The sequence below is a fragment of the Oncorhynchus masou genome, chromosome 27, assembly GCF_036934945.1.
Source record: "Oncorhynchus masou masou isolate Uvic2021 chromosome 27, UVic_Omas_1.1, whole genome shotgun sequence".
Lineage (NCBI taxonomy): Eukaryota > Metazoa > Chordata > Actinopteri > Salmoniformes > Salmonidae > Oncorhynchus > Oncorhynchus masou.
The window spans coordinates 37,134,789-37,153,249 of NC_088238.1; the positions used below are offsets into that span (position 1 = coordinate 37,134,789).

At 42.5% G+C, this 18,461-nt stretch overlaps 1 protein-coding gene across 1 annotated transcript in view; it reads left to right on the top strand.

Annotated features, from left to right (window-relative positions):
• Positions 1-18,461, top strand: part of LOC135516084 (protein Shroom4-like) — an 86,905-nt gene that overhangs the window by 14,338 nt on the left and 54,106 nt on the right. Inside the window, 1 exon segment of the mRNA XM_064940108.1 lies at positions 11,829-11,980. Coding sequence (XP_064796180.1) covers positions 11,829-11,980 — 152 coding nt within the window.

Here is an 18,461-nt window from a genome sequence, read left to right on the forward strand (position 1 = left end):
ACTGCTCCGCCCTCAACCGTAAGGCTCTCCAGAGGGTAGTGAGGTCTGCACAACGCATCACCGGGGGCAAACTACCTGCCCTCCAGGACACCTACACCACCCGATGTTACAGGAAGGCCATAAAAAAAGATCATCAAGGACATCAACCACCCGAGCCACTGCCTGTTCACCCCGCTATCATCCAGAAGGCGAGGTCAGTACAGGTGCATCAAAGCTGGGACCGAGAGACTGAAAAACAGCTTCTATCTCAAGGCCATCAGACTGTTAAACAGCCACCACTAACATTGAGTGGCTGCTGCCAACACACTGACACTGACTCAACTCCAGCCACTTTAATAATGGGAATTGATGGGAAATGATGTAAATATATCACTAGCCACTTTAAACAATGCTACCTTATATAATGTTACTTACCCTACATTATTCATCTCATATGCATACGTATATACTGTACTCTATATCATCGACTGCATCCTTATGTAATACATGTATCACTAGCCACTTTAACTATGCCACTTTGTTTACATACTCATCTCATATGTATATACTGTACTCGATACCATCTACTGTATCTTGCCTATGCTGCTCTGTACCATCACTCATTCATATATCCTTATGTACATATTCTTTATCCCCTTACACTGTGTATAAGACAGTAGTTTAGGAATTGTTAGTTAGATTACTTGTTGGTTATTACTGCATTGTCGGAACTAGAAGCACAAGCATTTCGCTACACTCGCATTAACATCTGCTAACCATGTGTATGTGACAAATAAAATTTGATTTGATGTGGATGTTGCCTGAAATCCATGGCTTATGGATATGTACGTACAGTCACTGTGGGGACAACGTAATCAACGCACTTATTGATGAAGCCGATGACTGAGGTGGTGTATTCCTCAATGCCATTGAATGAATCCAGGAACATATTCCAGTCTGTAATAGCAAAACAGAAGCGCTGCTTCTGAGTGAACATTTTCTTCTTTACTTATGGCCTTATCGGGTTGGTTGAGAGCGGTCTTAGTGGCAGCTTCGCTTTGTGGTGGTAAATGGACGGCTACGAATAATACAGATGAGAACTCTCTTGGTAGATAGTGTGGTCGACAGCTTATCATAAGGTACTCTACCTCAGGCGAGCAATACCTCGAGACTTCTTTAATATTAGTCATCACGCACCAGCTGTTATTGCCAAAATACACAGCCCCACCCTTCGTCTTACCAGAGGTAGCATCTCTGTTCTGCCGGTGCATGGAAAATCTGTTTCTTCATTCAGCCACGTGTCTGTAAAACATAAGATGTTAGTATTTAATGTCCCATTGGTAAGATAATCTTAAAATGACCTATTATTTTCGAACAATTTCACATTCGCAAGGAGAATGGAAGGCATTGGGAGTTTACTTGCTCGCCTCCGGCTTCTCAGAAGGATCCCCGATCTGCGTCCCCTTTTCTGGCGTCTTTTCTTCATGCAAAACGTGTGGATCTGGGCCTGTTCCAGTGGAAGCAAGATTTCCTTCTCGTTGGACTTGTTAAAGGAAAACGTTTCTTCCAGTCCGGGTTAGTAATTTATTTTCTGATGGCCAGAAGTTCTTTTTGGTCATAAGAGACGGCAGCAGTAACATTATGTACACAATAAGTAAAAATAAATAAATTGCACAATTGCTTGGGAGAATGTAAAACGTCAGCCATGTTCTTCGACGCCCTTTAACATGCACCATTGAGAGCATTCTGTCGGGCTGTATCATCTCCTGGTACAGCAACTGCACCGCCTGCAACCGCAGGGCTCTCCAGAGGGTGGTGCAGTCCGCACAACTGCCTGACCTCCAGTAATTCTACACCACATCCGGGAGTGCCAAGAAGATCATCAAGGACTTCAGCCACTTGAGCCACGACCTGTTGCAGGTCTCAAAGCTGAGAGAAAAGCTTTTTATCAGTCTCTCGGTCTCCAGGTCATCAGACTGTTAAACTGTCCGTAGGGCAGTAGTCTCTATGTACATAGTCATTGAACACTGGTCACTTTTTTATTTATTTATCTGTGCTCCAGTATTCTCTTAGGGAGTTCATCCCCATGAGAAGGAATGTCACCAGGAAGGTATACATTTCACTAATTGTGGTTGCCCCCCACACTCCTGGCTCTCTTCTGTAGCTCCAATGCATAGCTATTGGTCTCTACTATGTCTCCCACCAGCTCCTCTGTCAGAAACATCTTGAAGCACTGCCTCAGATGGAAATTGCAAGGAGCGTCCAGACTGGGACTCATCAAAGCAAACAGCAGGGGTGAAATGGCTGGCAGTTTTCCAGCTACCACAGAACATTTTGCATTTGTGAGTTGTCTCATTTTGAAAGACTGCTAATCCTACAGTTTAGCTCACTAGCTAATTACATAAACAACACTGAATGGCTCAGAGTGGAAGTGAGAGGTTACATGATTGACTGCCTGCATGCGCCATTTGTATCAATAAATCACTATCAGAAAATATTTTGTGTGGTAATTATTGAAATTTGTACTGTTTGATTCACATGTTTTTCAAGTACCAGTGATAAATCATTCATTCCTAATCATCGTCGGATTACTTTCGATTTCTAGAAAGTGTTTTACTCAATTATTTTGATCAATGGTGAGCTCACCCGTGCTGATTAATTATAAATAATAATTGCTATTAGCTAATTCATATTGTAGTTTGTCAGCCGAGAGTTATAAAATAGGACCTAGGACCGCTTGTTTTGCGTCAATCTTTCCCCAGTTAGCACTAGGACAAATGTAGTCTACATTTTTCCAGTTTGAATGATTGTGTTATGCTGTCTCTACTTCTGTGAATGTCTGAACATTGCATCCAAAAATAAACTGCTCATATTCTAGACATAACTTTGTAAGGACTGTTTGTGTAAATAGTTTCTGAAAAAAGTGTGGCCAGCTCAAATGCGGATTGTTGCGTCATTCGAAACTTGCCTTTCCAAATAAGTGTTCTAATCACACGGGTGTGATCGTATGCTTCAGGGAACACTCTAGAACGATCACACCCGTGTGATGGTACGTGTGAAATGGTTAATTTAATACATTTAAAATGCAGGTTTTAATAAAATAAAATGTTGAAAAGATCAAGGGGTGTGAATACTTTCCAATGTCACTGTATAAATGCTGATATTATAGATTGTCAATCCTTACATCCATAGCTCTGTCCTTGAATTTTAGAGTGGTTGTATTTCTTCAGCCCAATCTTTCAGCTATATACTGAAACAGTGGTTGGGAAAAGGTTTTATTGTTTTAACTTCTTGAAACTCCCCATCCCGGATCCGGGATCGTGACTAAAGCCTCAGGCTCATTAGCATAACGCAACGTTAACGATTTCTGAAAATCGCAAATAAAATGAAAATAATGCGCCTGCTCTCAAGCTTAGCCTTTTCTTAACAACACTGTCATCTCAGATTTTCAAAATATGCTTTTGAACCATAGCAATTGACTAATTTGTGCAAGAGTATGCTAAGCTAGCTTAGCATTTTGAGTAGCATTTAGCACGCAACATTTTCACAAAAACCAGATAACCAAATAAATAAAATCATTTACCTTTGAAGAGCTTCAGATGTTTTCAATGAGGAGACTCTCAGTTACATACCAAATGCGCAGTTTTTCCTGAAAGCGTCTGTGTGTAGGAGAAATCGCTCCGTTTTGTACATCACATTTGGCTACCGAAACTAACCGAAAATTCAGTCACCTACAACGTCAAACTTTTTCCGAATTAACTCCATAATATCGACCGAAACATGGCAAACGTTGTTTGGAATCAATCCTCAAGGTGTTTTTTCACATATCTCTTCATTGATATATCGTTCGTGGAAGCCTGCATTCTTCTATAAATTCCATGGAAAAATACTTGCAGCTGACTTTTGCGCACCAATTTCGGCGCAAGGACACCGGGCGGACACCTGGTAAATGTGGTCTCTTATGGTCAATCTTCCAATGATATGCCTACAAATACGTCACAATGCTGCAGACACCTTGGGGAAACGACAGAAAGGGCAGACTTACTCCTCTCGCATTCACAGCCATATAAGGAGACAATGGAAAACAGAGCCTCAAAAATCCTGCTCATTTCCTGGATGCCGTCTCATCTTGGTTTTGCCTGAAGCTCACGTTCTAGGGCACGCACAGAAAATATCTTTGTAGTTCTGGAAACGTCAGAGTGTTTTCTTTCCAAAGCTACCAATTATATGCATAGTCGAGCATCTTTTTGTGACAAAATATCTTGTTTAAAACGGGAACGTTTTTCATCCAAAAATGGAATTGCGCCCCTAGAGTTTCAACAGGTTAACTGCTGATTGCCATTTTAATGGACCGTCACATGTACTCACATAGAAACACTATTTGGGCTTTCTCTTCTGTTAATGATTCTTTCTTTGCAGTAGATCATTCTGGGCTAAAGAACTAGAAAGCACAAACTCACTTTGCAGAAAAGATTGCCAACCCCTTTGCTTGGTGCCATTACACCTGATTCAACTAAGCACTTTGATCAGGGGTATCACTGCTGGGTTAGGAGAGAACCTTGTGGCTCTCAGTATACTGACATAAGTCCTTGTTACCCGGCAGACAGAAAAAGTCCAATATTGTCTTATGACCATCATGGGATTTCCCTTTTGGCACAATGGTGGGCACACTGCCACCAGACACACACAGACAGACAGACCCGTTTATTAATAGAGCATTGATGGCTGACCTCAGGCCCTGTGGACTGACGGGGACAGTGTGTGTTCGGAGAAGGGGCATTCTTCTCTCCTCAGCCTGGCATGACCTCACCCTGCCTGGGCAAATATCACCATGGCACTGCCCTCTACACACATGCAGGAATGCACACACACATGCAGGCACTCACGCACTCACTCACTCCCACACATGCGCGCATATACATACACACACAGTTAATGTCATCGCACGAGGTATTGTGCTTGAATCTCTCCAGTTTCAATAAATTATGTTAAACTGTACCAATTTAAGCAATGACATTGGCACCTGGGGCGTGTACTTAACCTATAAAAAGAAAGTTAAGAGCACACGTTTCAGAAACGTGAACAGTGTGATTCTTGCTCATGCAGACCAATTTGGAATTCACTGTAATATTTCTTATAAGAACCAAAAGTGATGGAGTTAATCTTTCTTCTACTTTAAGCCAGGTGAGACTTGCATGCATCTTGTTGATATTAGCACTGGTTTAGTGGTGTGCGGGCCAGCTCTTTGTTCAGCAGCAAATGCATGCAATTGCTAATCACCCATCCGCCCGACTATGCATGAAAATCTGAGGCCAGCACCTGACCCTAACCCGCTAATATAGAAAACGCTTTGTAGGCTACAGTTAGAGACGGCAGGATTATTTTATTTTTTTACAGGGTGTACAGGATTTTTTTGTTGCCTGATTTAGATATGTTTCTGTTTATAATTTCCTACGTTTTGGTAGGCTATTTGTTAGTCAACGTGTCTATAATTAGATACATGCTGCTTCTCTCTGGTCATTAGGCTATACAATGCATTCAGAAAGTATTCGGACTCCTTGACTTTTTCCACATTTTGTTACGTTACAGCCTTATTCTAAAATTGATTGCATTTTTGTTTTTCCTCATCAATCTACACACAATACCCCACAATGACAAAGTGAAAACAGGTTTTTAGAAATTTTAGCAAATGTATTAATTTTTATTAATATTTATTTACAGAAATATTCCGACCCTTCACTATGAGACTCGAAATTGAGCTCAGGTGCATCCTGTTTCCATTGATCATTCTTGATGTTTCTAGAACTTGATTGAAGTCCACCTGTGGTAAACTCAATTGACTGGACATGATTTGGGCGGCTATATGGCCGCCCGGCCATACTGAGCAATTGGGGGAGAAGGGCCTTGGTGAGGGTGGTGACCAAGAACCCGATGGGTTCCTCTTTGGAGAAACTTCCAGAAGGACAACCATCTGCAGCACTCCACCAATCAGGCCTTCATGGTAGAGTGGCCAGATGGAAGCCACTGCTCAGTAAAAAGTACATAACAGCCCGATTTGTAGTTTTCCAAAAGGCACTAAATGACTCTCAGACCATGAGAAACAAGATACCTGAATGCGACCTTTCGGTTACTGGCCCAATACTATAACTGCTAGGCTACCTGCCACACACACCTCAACTGCCTCTCTCTCACTATGGGGGTAACGTCAGCATTAACGGTTAACCCAAGGAGTGTGTATGTGTGTTTGGCTGGGCAGGGTTAGGTTGGGTTGGGTTGGGTTGACAGGGTTGGACTCCAGAGTCGGACAAGAAAAATAAATGGTGTCGTGGTGTGGGTGTGATTGCAACCATAAAATCTGACCGTGCATTCGGAAAGTATTCAGATTCCTTGACATTTTCCACATTTTGTTACATTACAGCCTTATTCAAAAATCTACACACAATACCGCATAATGACAATTGTTTTGTAAATAATAATAAAATGAAAAACGGATACCTTATTTGCATAAGAATTTAGAACCTTTGCTATGAGACTCGAAATTGACCTCAGGTGCATCCTGTTTCCATTGATCATCCTTGACATTTCTACAACTTGTTTCCACCTGTGGTAAATTCAATTGATTGGACATGATTTGGAAAGGCACACACCTGGCTATATGGAGATGAGAGAACATTCCAGATGGACAACCATCTCTGCAGCACTTCACCAATCAGGCTTTTATGGCCAGTCAGAAGCCACTCAGAAAAAGGCACATGACAGCCCCCTTGGAGTTTGCCAAAAGACACTAAAAGGACTCTCCAAACCTGACAAACAAGATTCTCTGATCTGATGAAACCATGATTGATCTATTTGGCCTGAATGCCATTCGTCATGTCTGGAGGAAACCTGGCACCATCCCTACGGTGAAGCATGGTGGTGGCAGCATCATGCTGTGGGATGTTTTTCAGCAGTAGAGACTGGGAGACTAGTCAGGATTGATGCAAAGATGAATGGACCAAAGTAAACAAAGCCTACCATCAGTAACACACTACGCCGCCTGGGACTCAAATCCTGCAGTGCCAGACGTGTCCCCCTGCTTAAGCCTGTACATGTCCAGGCCCGTCTGAAGTTTGATAGAGAGCATTTGGATGATCCAGAAGAAGATTGGGAAAATGTCATATGGTCAGATGAAACCAAAATATAACTTTTTGGTAAAAACTCAACTCGTTGTGTTTGGAGGACAAAGAATGCAGAGTTGCATCCAAAGAACACCATACCTACTGTGAAGCATGGGGGTGCAAACATGCTTTGGGGCTGTTTTTATGCAAAGGGACCAGGACGACTGATCCGTGTAAAGGAAATAATGAATATGGCCATGTATTGTGAGATTTTGAGTGACAACCTCCTTCCATCAGCAAGGGCATTGAAGATGAAGCTATTACTATTACACTCGACGGAACGACTTGATTAGTGTAGTGTCAACAACGCAGCCACTGCCAGCTAGCCTACTCCAGCAGTACTGTATCATTTCAATCATTTTAGTCAATAAGATTCTTGCTACGTAAAGCTTAACTTTCTGAACATTCGAGACGTGTAGTCCACTTGTCATTCCAATCTCCTTTGCATTAGCGTAGCCTCTTCTGTAGCCTGTCAACTATGTGTCTATCTATCCCTGTTCTCTCCTCTCTGCACAGACCATACAAACGCTCCACACCGCATGGCCGCGGCCACCCTAATCTGGTGGTCCCAGCGCGCACGACCCACGTGGAGTTCCAGGTCTCCGGTAGCCTCTGGAACTGCCGATCTGCGGCCAACAAGGCAGAGTTCATCTCAGCCTATTCCTCCCTCCAGTCCCTCGACTTCTTGGCACTGACGGAAACATGGATCACCACAGATAACACTGCTACTCCTACTGCTCTCTCTTCGTCCGCCCACGTGTTCTCGCACACCCCGAGAGCTTCTGGTCAGCGGGGTGGTGGCACCGGGATCCTCATCTCTCCCAAGTGGTCATTCTCTCTTTCTCCCCTTACCCATCTGTCTATCGCCTCCTTTGAATTCCATGCTGTCACAGTTACCAGCCCTTTCAAGCTTAACATCCTTATCATTTATCGCCCTCCAGGTTCCCTCGGAGAGTTCATCAATGAGCTTGATGCCTTGATAAGCTCCTTTCCTGAGGACGGCTCACCTCTCACAGTCCTGGGCGACTTTAACCTCCCCACGTCTACCTTTGACTCATTCCTCTCTGCCTCCTTCTTTCCACTCCTCTCCTCTTTTGACCTCACCCTCTCACCTTCCCCCCTACTCACAAGGCAGGCAATACGCTCAACCTCATCTTTACTAGATGCTGTTCTTCCACTAACCTCATTGCAACTCCCCTCCAAGTCTCCGACCACTACCTTGTATCCTTTTCCCTCTCGCTCTCATCCAACACTTCCCACACTGCCCCTACTCGGATGGTATCGCGCCGTCCCAACCTTCGCTCTCTCTCCCCCGCTACTCTCTCCTCTTCCATCCTATCATCTCTTCCCTCTGCTCAAACCTTCTCCAACCTATCTCCTGATTCTGCCTCCTCAACCCTCCTCTCTTCCCTTTCTGCATCCTTTGACTCTCTATGTCCCCTATCCTCCAGGGCGGCTCGGTCCTCCCCTCCCGCCTCCGTGGCTCGACGACTCATTGCGAGCTCACAGAACAGGGCTCCGGGCAGCCGAGCGGAAATGGAGGAAAACTCGCCTCCCTGCGGACCTGGCATCCTTTCACTCCCTCCTCTCTACATTTTCCTCCTCTGTCTCTGCTGCTAAAGCCACTTTCTACCACTCTAAATTCCAAGCATCTGCCTCTAACCCTAGGAAGCTCTTTGCCACCTTCTCCTCCCTCCTGAATCCTCCTCCCCCTCCCCCCCTCCTCCCTCTCTGCAGATGACTTCGTCAACCATTTTGAAAAGAAGGTCGACGACATCCGATCCTCGTTTGCTAAGTCAAACGACACCGCTGGTTCTGCTCACACTGCCCTACCCTGTGCTCTGACCTCTTTCTCCCCTCTCTCTCCAGATGAAATCTCGCTTCTTGTGATGGCCGGCCGCCCAACAACCTGCCCGCTTGACCCTATCCCCTCCTCTCTTCTCCAGACCATTTCCGGAGACCTTCTCCCTTACCTCACCTCGCTCATCAACTCATCCCTGACCGCTGGCTACGTCCCTTCCGTCTTCAAGAGAGCGAGAGTTGCACCCCTTCTGAAAAAACCTACACTCGATCCCTCCGATGTCAACAACTACAGACCAGTATCCCTTCTTTCTTTTCTCTCCAAAACTCTTGAACGTGCCGTCCTTGGCCAGCTCTCCCGCTATCTCTCTCAGAATGACCTTCTTGATCCAAATCAGTCAGGTTTCAAGACTAGTCATTCAACTGAGACTGCTCTTCTCTGTATCACGGAGGCGCTCCGCACTGCTAAAGCTAACTCTCTCTCCTCTGCTCTCATCCTTCTAGACCTATCGGCTGCCTTCGATACTGTGAACCATCAGATCCTCCTCTCCACCCTCTCCGAGTTGGGCATCTCCGGCGCGGCCCACGCTTGGATTGCGTCCTACCTGACAGGTCGCTCCTACCAGGTGGCGTGACGAGAATCTGTCTCCTCGCCACGCGCTCTCACCACTGGTGTCCCCCAGGGCTCTGTTCTAGGCCCTCTCCTATTCTCGCTATACACCAAGTCACTTGGCTCTGTCATAACCTCACATGGTCTCTCCTATCATTGCTATGCAGACGACACACAATTAATCTTCTCCTTTCCCCCTTCTGATGACCAGGTGGCGAATCGCATCTCTGCATGTCTGGCAGACATATCAGTGTGGATGACGGATCACCACCTCAAGCTGAACCTCGGCAAGACGGAGCTGCTCTTCCTCCCGGGAAGGACTGCCCGTTCCATGATCTCGCCATCACGGTTGACAACTCCATTGTGTCCTCCTCCCAGAGCGCTAAGAACCTTGGCGTGATCCTGGACAACACCCTGTCGTTCTCAACTAACATCAAGGCGGTGGCCCGTTCCTGTAGGTTCATGCTCTACAACATCCGCAGAGTACGACCCTGCCTCACACAGGAAGCGGCGCAGGTCCTAATCCAGGCACTTGTCATCTCCCGTCTGGATTACTACAACTCGCTGTTGGCTGGGCTCCCTGCCTGTGCCATTAAACCCCTACAACTCATCCAGAAGGCCGCAGCCCGTCTGGTGTTCAACCTTCCCAAGTTCTCTCACGTCACCCCGCTCCTCCGCTCTCTCCACTGTCTTCCAGTTGAAGCTCGCATCCGCTACAAGACCATGGTGCTTGCCTACGGAGCTGTGAGGGGAACGGCACCGCAGTACCTCCAGGCTCTGATCAGGCCCTACACCCAAACAAGGGCACTGCGTTCATCCACCTCTGGCCTGCTCGCCTCCCTACCACTGAGGAAGTCCAGTTCCCGCTCAGCCCAGTCAAAACTGTTCGCTGCTCTGGCCCCCCAATGGTGGAACAAACTCCCTCACGACGCCAGGACAGCGGAGTCAATCACCACCTTCCGGAGACACCTGAAACCCCACCTCTTTAAGGAATACCTAGGATAGGATAAAGTAATCCTTCTCACCCCCCCTTAAATGATTTAGATGCACTATTGTAAAGTGGCTGTTCCACTGGATGTCATAAGGTGAATTCACCAATTTGTAAGTTGCTCTGGATAAGAGCGTCTGCCAAATGACTTAAATGTAAATGTATGTAAATGTAAGATGAAACGTGGCTGGGTCTTTCAGCATGACAATGATCCCAAACACACCGCCCGGGCAACGAAGGAGTGGCTTCGTAAGAAGCATTTCAAGGTCCTGGAGTGGCCTAGCCAGTCTCCCGATCTCAACCCCATAGAAAATCTTTGGAGGGAGTTGAGTCAGTGTTGCCCAGCAACAGCCCCAAAACATCACTGCTCTAGAGGAGATGTGCATGGAGGAATGGGCCAAAATACCAGCAACAGTGTGTGAAAACCTTGTGAAGACTTACAGAAAACGTTTGACCTCTGTCATTGCCAACAAAGGGTATGTAACAAAGTATTGAGATAAACTTTTGTTATTGACCAAATACTTATTTTCCACCATAATTTGCAAATAAATTCATTAAAAATCCTACAATGTGATTTTCTGGATTTCTTTTCTCATTTTGTCTGTCATAGTTGAAGTGTACCTATGATGAACATTACAAGCCTCTCTCATCTTTTTAAGTGGGAGAACTTGCACAATTGGTGGCTGACTAAATACTTTTTTTGCCCCACTGTAAGTGTTCAGACCCTTTACTCAGTACTTTGAAGGCCCTTTTACAGCCGAGTCTTCTTGGGTATGAAGCTACAAGCTTGGCACACCTGTATTTGGGGAGTTTATTCCATTCTTGTAAGTCTATTTACATATTCCATAAACATCTGCCGTTTCCAGCTACAATAGTCATTTACAACATTAACAATGTCTACACTGTATTTCTGATCAATTGATTTAAAATTTCTTTCAGAAACAAGGATATTTCTAAGTTACCCCAAACTTTTGACCGGTAGTGTACTTACTGCTAACCAGAGAAGAATCTCTCAATGACCACAGAATGAGAAAGCGGAATGTAGCAATGAGAATGTTTGTCACTTGGCTGTTTGTTCCAAAATGTTTTGTGCCGAGCATAGTTTCCATAGGGACAGTGACCTACTAAGAATGGAGGACTGGGCCTATATCCGAATGGTACCCTTATGGGCCTGGTCAAAAGTAGATCACTATAGGGATTAGGTTGCTATTTTAGAAGTAGCCTGAAAGGACACAGTGTGTGTGTTTGTGTGTGTGCAATGCATGTTTTTTAACCCCCACCTCTCTCCCTAAAGATCGAGGAAGGTGGTAAGGCAGAACAATGTAAGAAGCTGAGAGTGGGTGATGAACTGGTGAATATAAACGGATCAGCCCTCTACGGTTCAAGACAGGAAGCTCTTATACTCATCAAGGGATCCTACCGGATACTAAAGATCACCGTATGCAGGTAGGAATTGACAGACCATATGTATGTGTGACAGTGTATTTATTGTCTGGAGATTGTGTGTTTGTGTGAACAGATAAGGGAAATGTAACAAGAGGTGAGAGATGCACCCATATTGTGATTTTTGTGGTTCACCCAGATTGTGATTTTGTGGTGTGTCCCAGTCTATCTTCAAATGCTTGTAAAATACCTCAGACTTGGTGATTGAGTGTCTACAAAATTACTAACAAGTCAAATAAGATTTTTATTTTTTAACTATGCTTATTTTGGAATTAACAGAGCTCTACCAGGCGGTTGAGAAGTCAAGAGGGTCATACCAGCAAATTGCATAGCATTTTTATTCATCTCAACAATATTACAAACATTACTTTTGGTCTGCTTCAATGGTTTTTATAGATAGGTAAGCATTGTTAAATGAGGACTTATGTCAAATTTTAATATGTTATTGTCATTTTGTATTATATTTTAAATTAATACCTTTTCAGGCAGGGCGTGGTGCACTGTCCCTCAAAGGTTTTCTTACATTTCAAATGATCCAGGTTCTTCCACCATGTTTCCCACATGTTCCGACTACACTGAGAGACAGTTGACAAAGTGCAGTTTTGTATTACTATTATAGGCATTATTTTATAGTTGACATTAAGTCTGAATATTGAATAATTGACCCCCATGGCTCATGAAATATGGTTTGACCAATTTATGTTGTATAATATAGTTTGTCAGGCGTCGATCCGCTTTAATATTTCAGATTGTGGCTTCTAGATTGTGTAATTGTCTGCATTTCCAATCCCCCATTTATTTGGTTTTGTAAATACAATTTATTCGGAAAGTATTCAGATCTCTTGACTTTTCCTCATTTTGTTACGCTACAGTCTTATTCTAATTACACAATACCTCGTAATGACAAAGCAAAACAGGTTTTTAGACTTTTCAGACCGCAGGATAATAACTAAAACATTAGGCCAAATATACACTCTACCATAAAGGCCTGATTGGTGGAGTGCTGCAGAGATGGTTGTCCTTCTGGAAGGTTCTCCCATCTCCGCAGAGGAACTCTGGAGCCCTGTCAGAATGACCATTTAAGAATTATGGAGGCCACTGTTCTTGGGGACCTTAGTTATCTTTTGTTTGTTTTTAGTCCCAGCTCCACTCAACCCTTCGCATCCAGTTTTGTCATATATTTTTCCACTGTGCTGTTTCACAAAAGTTATAAGCCTTTCTTTTCTCAGTTTCTACAGATTTTAAATGAAAGATAATAACACTTAGTGTTTATATTATTGATTGATTTGACTGACTTTTCAAACCCAGCAGTGCTATTTGCAGAGTTAGTTTCAAGTAAATATTTTTCACCCATTCCTGAACCTGTGACCAAAAACAAGCTACGTATAGGCAGTACCAAAACAAGTGATCTAATGATTCTGTCTTATCGCAGTAAAATCAGCAGAGCTGGGATGGTTGTATCATATATATGTATATATACACACACACTACCGTTCAAAAGTTTGGGGTCACTTAGAAATGTCCTTGTTTCTGAAAGAAATGCAAAAGACAATTGTCTATTAAAATAACATATAATTGATCAGAAATACAGTGTAGACATTGTTAATGTTGTAAATGACTTTTGTAGCTGAAAACGGCTGACTTTAATGGAATATCTACATTGGAGTACAGAGGCCCATAATCAGCAACCATCACTCCTGTGTTCCCAATGACACGTTGTGTTAGCTAATCTTACTTACTGACTTTATTGTCCCTATAGGGAAATGTTGCATTGTCATGTACACAATTAATCCAAGTTTATAATTTTAAAATGCTTAACTGATGATTAGAAAACCCTTTTGCAATTATGTTAGCACATGTGAAAACTGTTGTTCTGATTTAAAGTAGCAATAAAATTGGCCTTCTTTAGAATAGTTGAGTATCTGGGGCATCAGCATTTGTGGGTTTGATTACAGGCTCAAAATAGCCAGAAACAAAGAACTTCTGAAACTTGTCAGTCTATTGGCATTTTGCTTGTTTGATTGCCTTGCGTATGAAATTACTACACTGTTTGTATTCTGCAATTTTCCCAGTCGACTTGCGGTGGTAGGTGATTTCAGTTCTGCGAGGATGCTGCCATCTATCCACAGTTTCTGGTTAGGGTAGGTTTAAATAGTCACCGTGGGTACAACATCTCCTATACACTTCCTTATAAACTCACTCACTGAAAAAGCGTATAAGTTGACATTATTCTCTGAGGCTACATGGCTAGTCTGAGCTATCCGTACTTCTCCCTTCGCAGAACAGCGCAAACTGGCCCTAACCAGAATAGAAAGATGAGTGGGAGGCCCCAGTGCACAACTGAGCAAGATGACAAGTACATTCTAGTGTCTAGTTTGAGAAACAGAAGCCTCACTGGGTCTTACCATTTCGTAACATTCAGCTCACGCTGTCGGTCACGCTGGTCTGTAGTTAAATTGCAACCATTTCAACGTGTAGCCACCTTTCCGTGCTTTCTGGTCTGGTACAGTCTAACCATTTGATGTCTGGCTCAACTCCGTCCGCCTGCTTGGTCTCAATGGTTGATTATTCAGGGTTCAGCTCCTGACCATTTTACACTCCAGTAGCAGCCCAGTAATGTACTGGTCTGTATTTAAATTGCATTAGCAGTTCTTTTTATGTACTTGCCCTGGGCCTTGGAAGGCGGTTCCATCACGTTGCCTCAATGTCTGTGTTCATATGGTGTGGTTAATGACTTGGTAAATGTTTATATATAAAAATATTGTAATTTAGAAGGCTAAAATCACATTCTTCACAGTTTCATATTTAATCATCTAAGTTTTACAATTTTTATATGTAAATCTGATAACTGGGACATATACATTTGTAGAGTTAGTTATACCATCCTTAACCTTTTTGGGATAGGGGGCAGCATTTTCACTTTTGGATGAATAGCGTGCCCAGAGTGAACTGCCTCCTACTCTGTCCCAGATGCTAATATATGCATATTATTAGTATTGGATAGAAAACACTCTGAAGTTTCTAAAACTGTTAGAATGATGTCTGCGAGTATAACAGAACTCATATGGCAGGCGAAAACCTGAGAAAAATCCAACCAGGAAGTGGGACATCTGAGGTTTGTGGTTTTTCAAAGCTTGGCCACATTGAGATATGGATGAGGTTGCACTTCCTAGGGCTTCCACTAGATGTCAGCCGTCTTTAGAAACTGGTTTGAGGATTCTACTATAAAGGAGGGGCTCATGAGACCTCTGAGTCAGTGGTCTGGCAGAGAGCCTCTGTCTCATGACGCGCGCTCCCGACAGACTTACTTCTCGTTCCAGTGCTTTTCTGAAGACAAACGAATTCTCCAGTTAGAACATTGATGTTTTATGTTAAACATCCTATCGATTGATTCCATACATCGTTTGACATGTTTCTGAAGAACTGTAACGGAACCTTTTGAGTTTTTGTCTGGATGAAGTGCCTGCGCCTCATGAAGGTGGATTACTGGGCTGAACACGCTAACAACAAGTCGCTATTTGGACATAAATTCCGGAATTTATGGAACTTCATGGAACAAATCAGTAATTTATTGTCGACCTGGGAGTGCCTTCTGATGACGATCATCAAAGGTAAGTTAATATTTATGGTCTTATTTCTAACTTCTGTTGACTCCAAAATGGCAGATATTTCTCTGGCTGTTTTGGGCTCTGAGCGCCATTCTCCGATTATGCTGATTAAGTTTTTTTGAAATCTGACACAGCTGTTGGTTTACGGAGAAGTCTATCTTTAATTCTGTGAATAACACTTGTATCTTTTATCAATGTTTATTATGAGTATTTCTGAAAAATCACCGGATATTTTGGAATCAAAACAATACTGCATGTAAGACGCCAATGTAAACTGAGATTTTTGGATATACATATGCATATTATTGAATAAAACATACATGTATTGTGTAACATGATGTCCTATGATCTGATGAAGATCATAAAAGGTTAATAATTTATTTTTATCTATTTCTGCTTTTTGTGACTCCTATCTTTGGCTGGAAAAATGGCTGTGTTCTTTCAACTTGGCTATGAACTAACATAATCATATGTTGTGCTTTCGCCATAAAGCATTTTTAAAATCTGACATGACGGGTAGATTAACAAGAAGTTTCTTTCATTTGCAGTATTGGACTTGTTAATGTGAAAGTTACATATTTCAAAAAAAGATTTTTGAATTTCGCGCGCTGCCTTTTCAGTGGAATGTTGTCAAGGGGTTCCGCTAGCGGAAAGGTTAAAAACGTCTTAAGGATCCAGCCTTTTTTTCAATTTTCCCCTAAAATTACATACCCAAATCTGTAACTCAGGACCTGAAGCAATTATATGTATATTATTGATACTATTTGAAAGGAAACACTGAAGTGGAAATGTGAAATGATTGTAGGAGAATATAACACATTAGGTCTGGTAAAAGATACTCCAAAGAAAAATCATACATTTTTTTCTACCATCATCTTTGAGATGCAAGACGAAGGCCATAATGAATTATTCTAGCCCAGATGCAATTTAGAATAAATTGTCCTACATTCTCCTACATTATCTTAACATTTCTACAAACTTCAAGTTTTCTTTCCAATGGTACCGATTTATATGCATATCATGGCTTCTGGGCCTGAGCTACAGGCAGTTTACTTTGGGCACATCATTCAGACAGGAAGTGGAGAAAAAAGTGACCTGGCCCTAAGTTAATTGACATCCACATCTTCGTCGCCTTGTAATCACTGGTCACTTTAATAATGTTTACATATTTTGCATTACTCATCTCATATGCATTTAACGTATACTATACTATAAATTGCATCTTAGCCTATGCCGCTCTGACATTGCTTTTCCATATATTTGATATATTCTTATTCCATTTTGTATTTAGATCGTACTTATGTATTTGTTGTGGAACTGTTAGATATTACTTGTTAGATATTGCTGCACTGGTGTAACTAGAAGCACAAGCATTTCTCTACACTTGCAATAACATTAACCACTATGTGTATGTAACTAATAGTTTGATTTGATGAGGTAATCACCTGGAATGCATTTCAATTAACAGGTGTGCCTTGTTAAAAGTGAATTTGTGGAATTTCAACTTCAGGAATTTGTTCCTGTACAGGAACCAAATCAGCGGAAATTCCAGAGCGTTAAAACTCAAACTTTCATTAAAATTCACAATTCAACTCAATTCAAGCCACACTCGTTGTGAATATAGCCAACATGTCAGATTTGTAAAATGCTTTTCGGGGAAAGCATGAGAAGCTATTATCCGATAGCATGCAGCCCCCAGAAACACACAAAGGGGACATAAACAAAGAAATTAGCGTAGCCGGCGCTACCCAAAACGCAGAAATAAAATATAAAACATTTATTACCTTTGATGAGATTCTTTGTTGGCACTCCTATATGTCCCATAAACATCACAATTGGGTCTTTTTTTCGATTAAATCGGTCCATATATACCCAAAATGTCCATTTATGAACACCGTGAAATCCATGTAAAAAGGCACCTTTCCCAACACAACGTAATTTTTTAAAATTCATAAAGTTGCCTATAACTTTGACAAAACACTTCAACCTACTTCTGTAATCCAAGTTTAGGTATTAGTAAACGTTAATAAACGATCAAATTGATCACGGAGCGATCTGTATTCAATAACTAGACGTTTACAAAACGAAGTGCAGTTCCTCACTGACATTTTTTTCAGTTGCGCACCTGAAGACCGGATGTGCTAGTGACGAATCTAACCAAGGAAAAAGGGCCCTGGTAATCACAACACTGGCGACATCGTGTGGAATCTGTAGGAATTACAAGCACAGTTCCATCATATATGACAAGCCTTAGACAATACAAACACTGGCAGATGGATTTTTCTTTGTAGATTTTGTGATGAGGTTTTCTTATTTTGACAACGGAACTCGTTCTGTTATAGTCACAGACACCATTGAACCAGTTCTAGAAACTTCAGAGTGTTTTCCATGCACACATACTAATCATATGCATATACTATATTCCTGGCATGAGTAGCAGGACATTGAAATGTTGTGCGATTTTTAACAGAATTTTGAAAAAAGTAGCACGATCTCTAACAGGTTGCATTAGAGCCAAACAGTTGTGTTTTGACAAGGTAGAGGTTGTATACAGAAGATAGCACTATTTGGTGAAAGACCAGAACAGCTCAAATAAGCAAACAGAAACGACAGTCCATCGTTACTTCAAGGTCAGAAACACGAGCAAAGGACATTAGACCGGTGGAAATCTGTGCTTTGGTCTGATGAGTCCAAATGCACGATTTTTGGTTCCAACTGCTGTGTCTTTGTGAGACGTAATGTAGGTGAACAAATGATCTGTTCTTCCCACCGTGAAGCATGGAGTAGAAGGTGTGATGGTGTGGGGATGCTTTGCTGGTGACAATGCCGTGATTTATTTTGAATTCAAGGCTCATTTAATCAGCATGGCTACCACA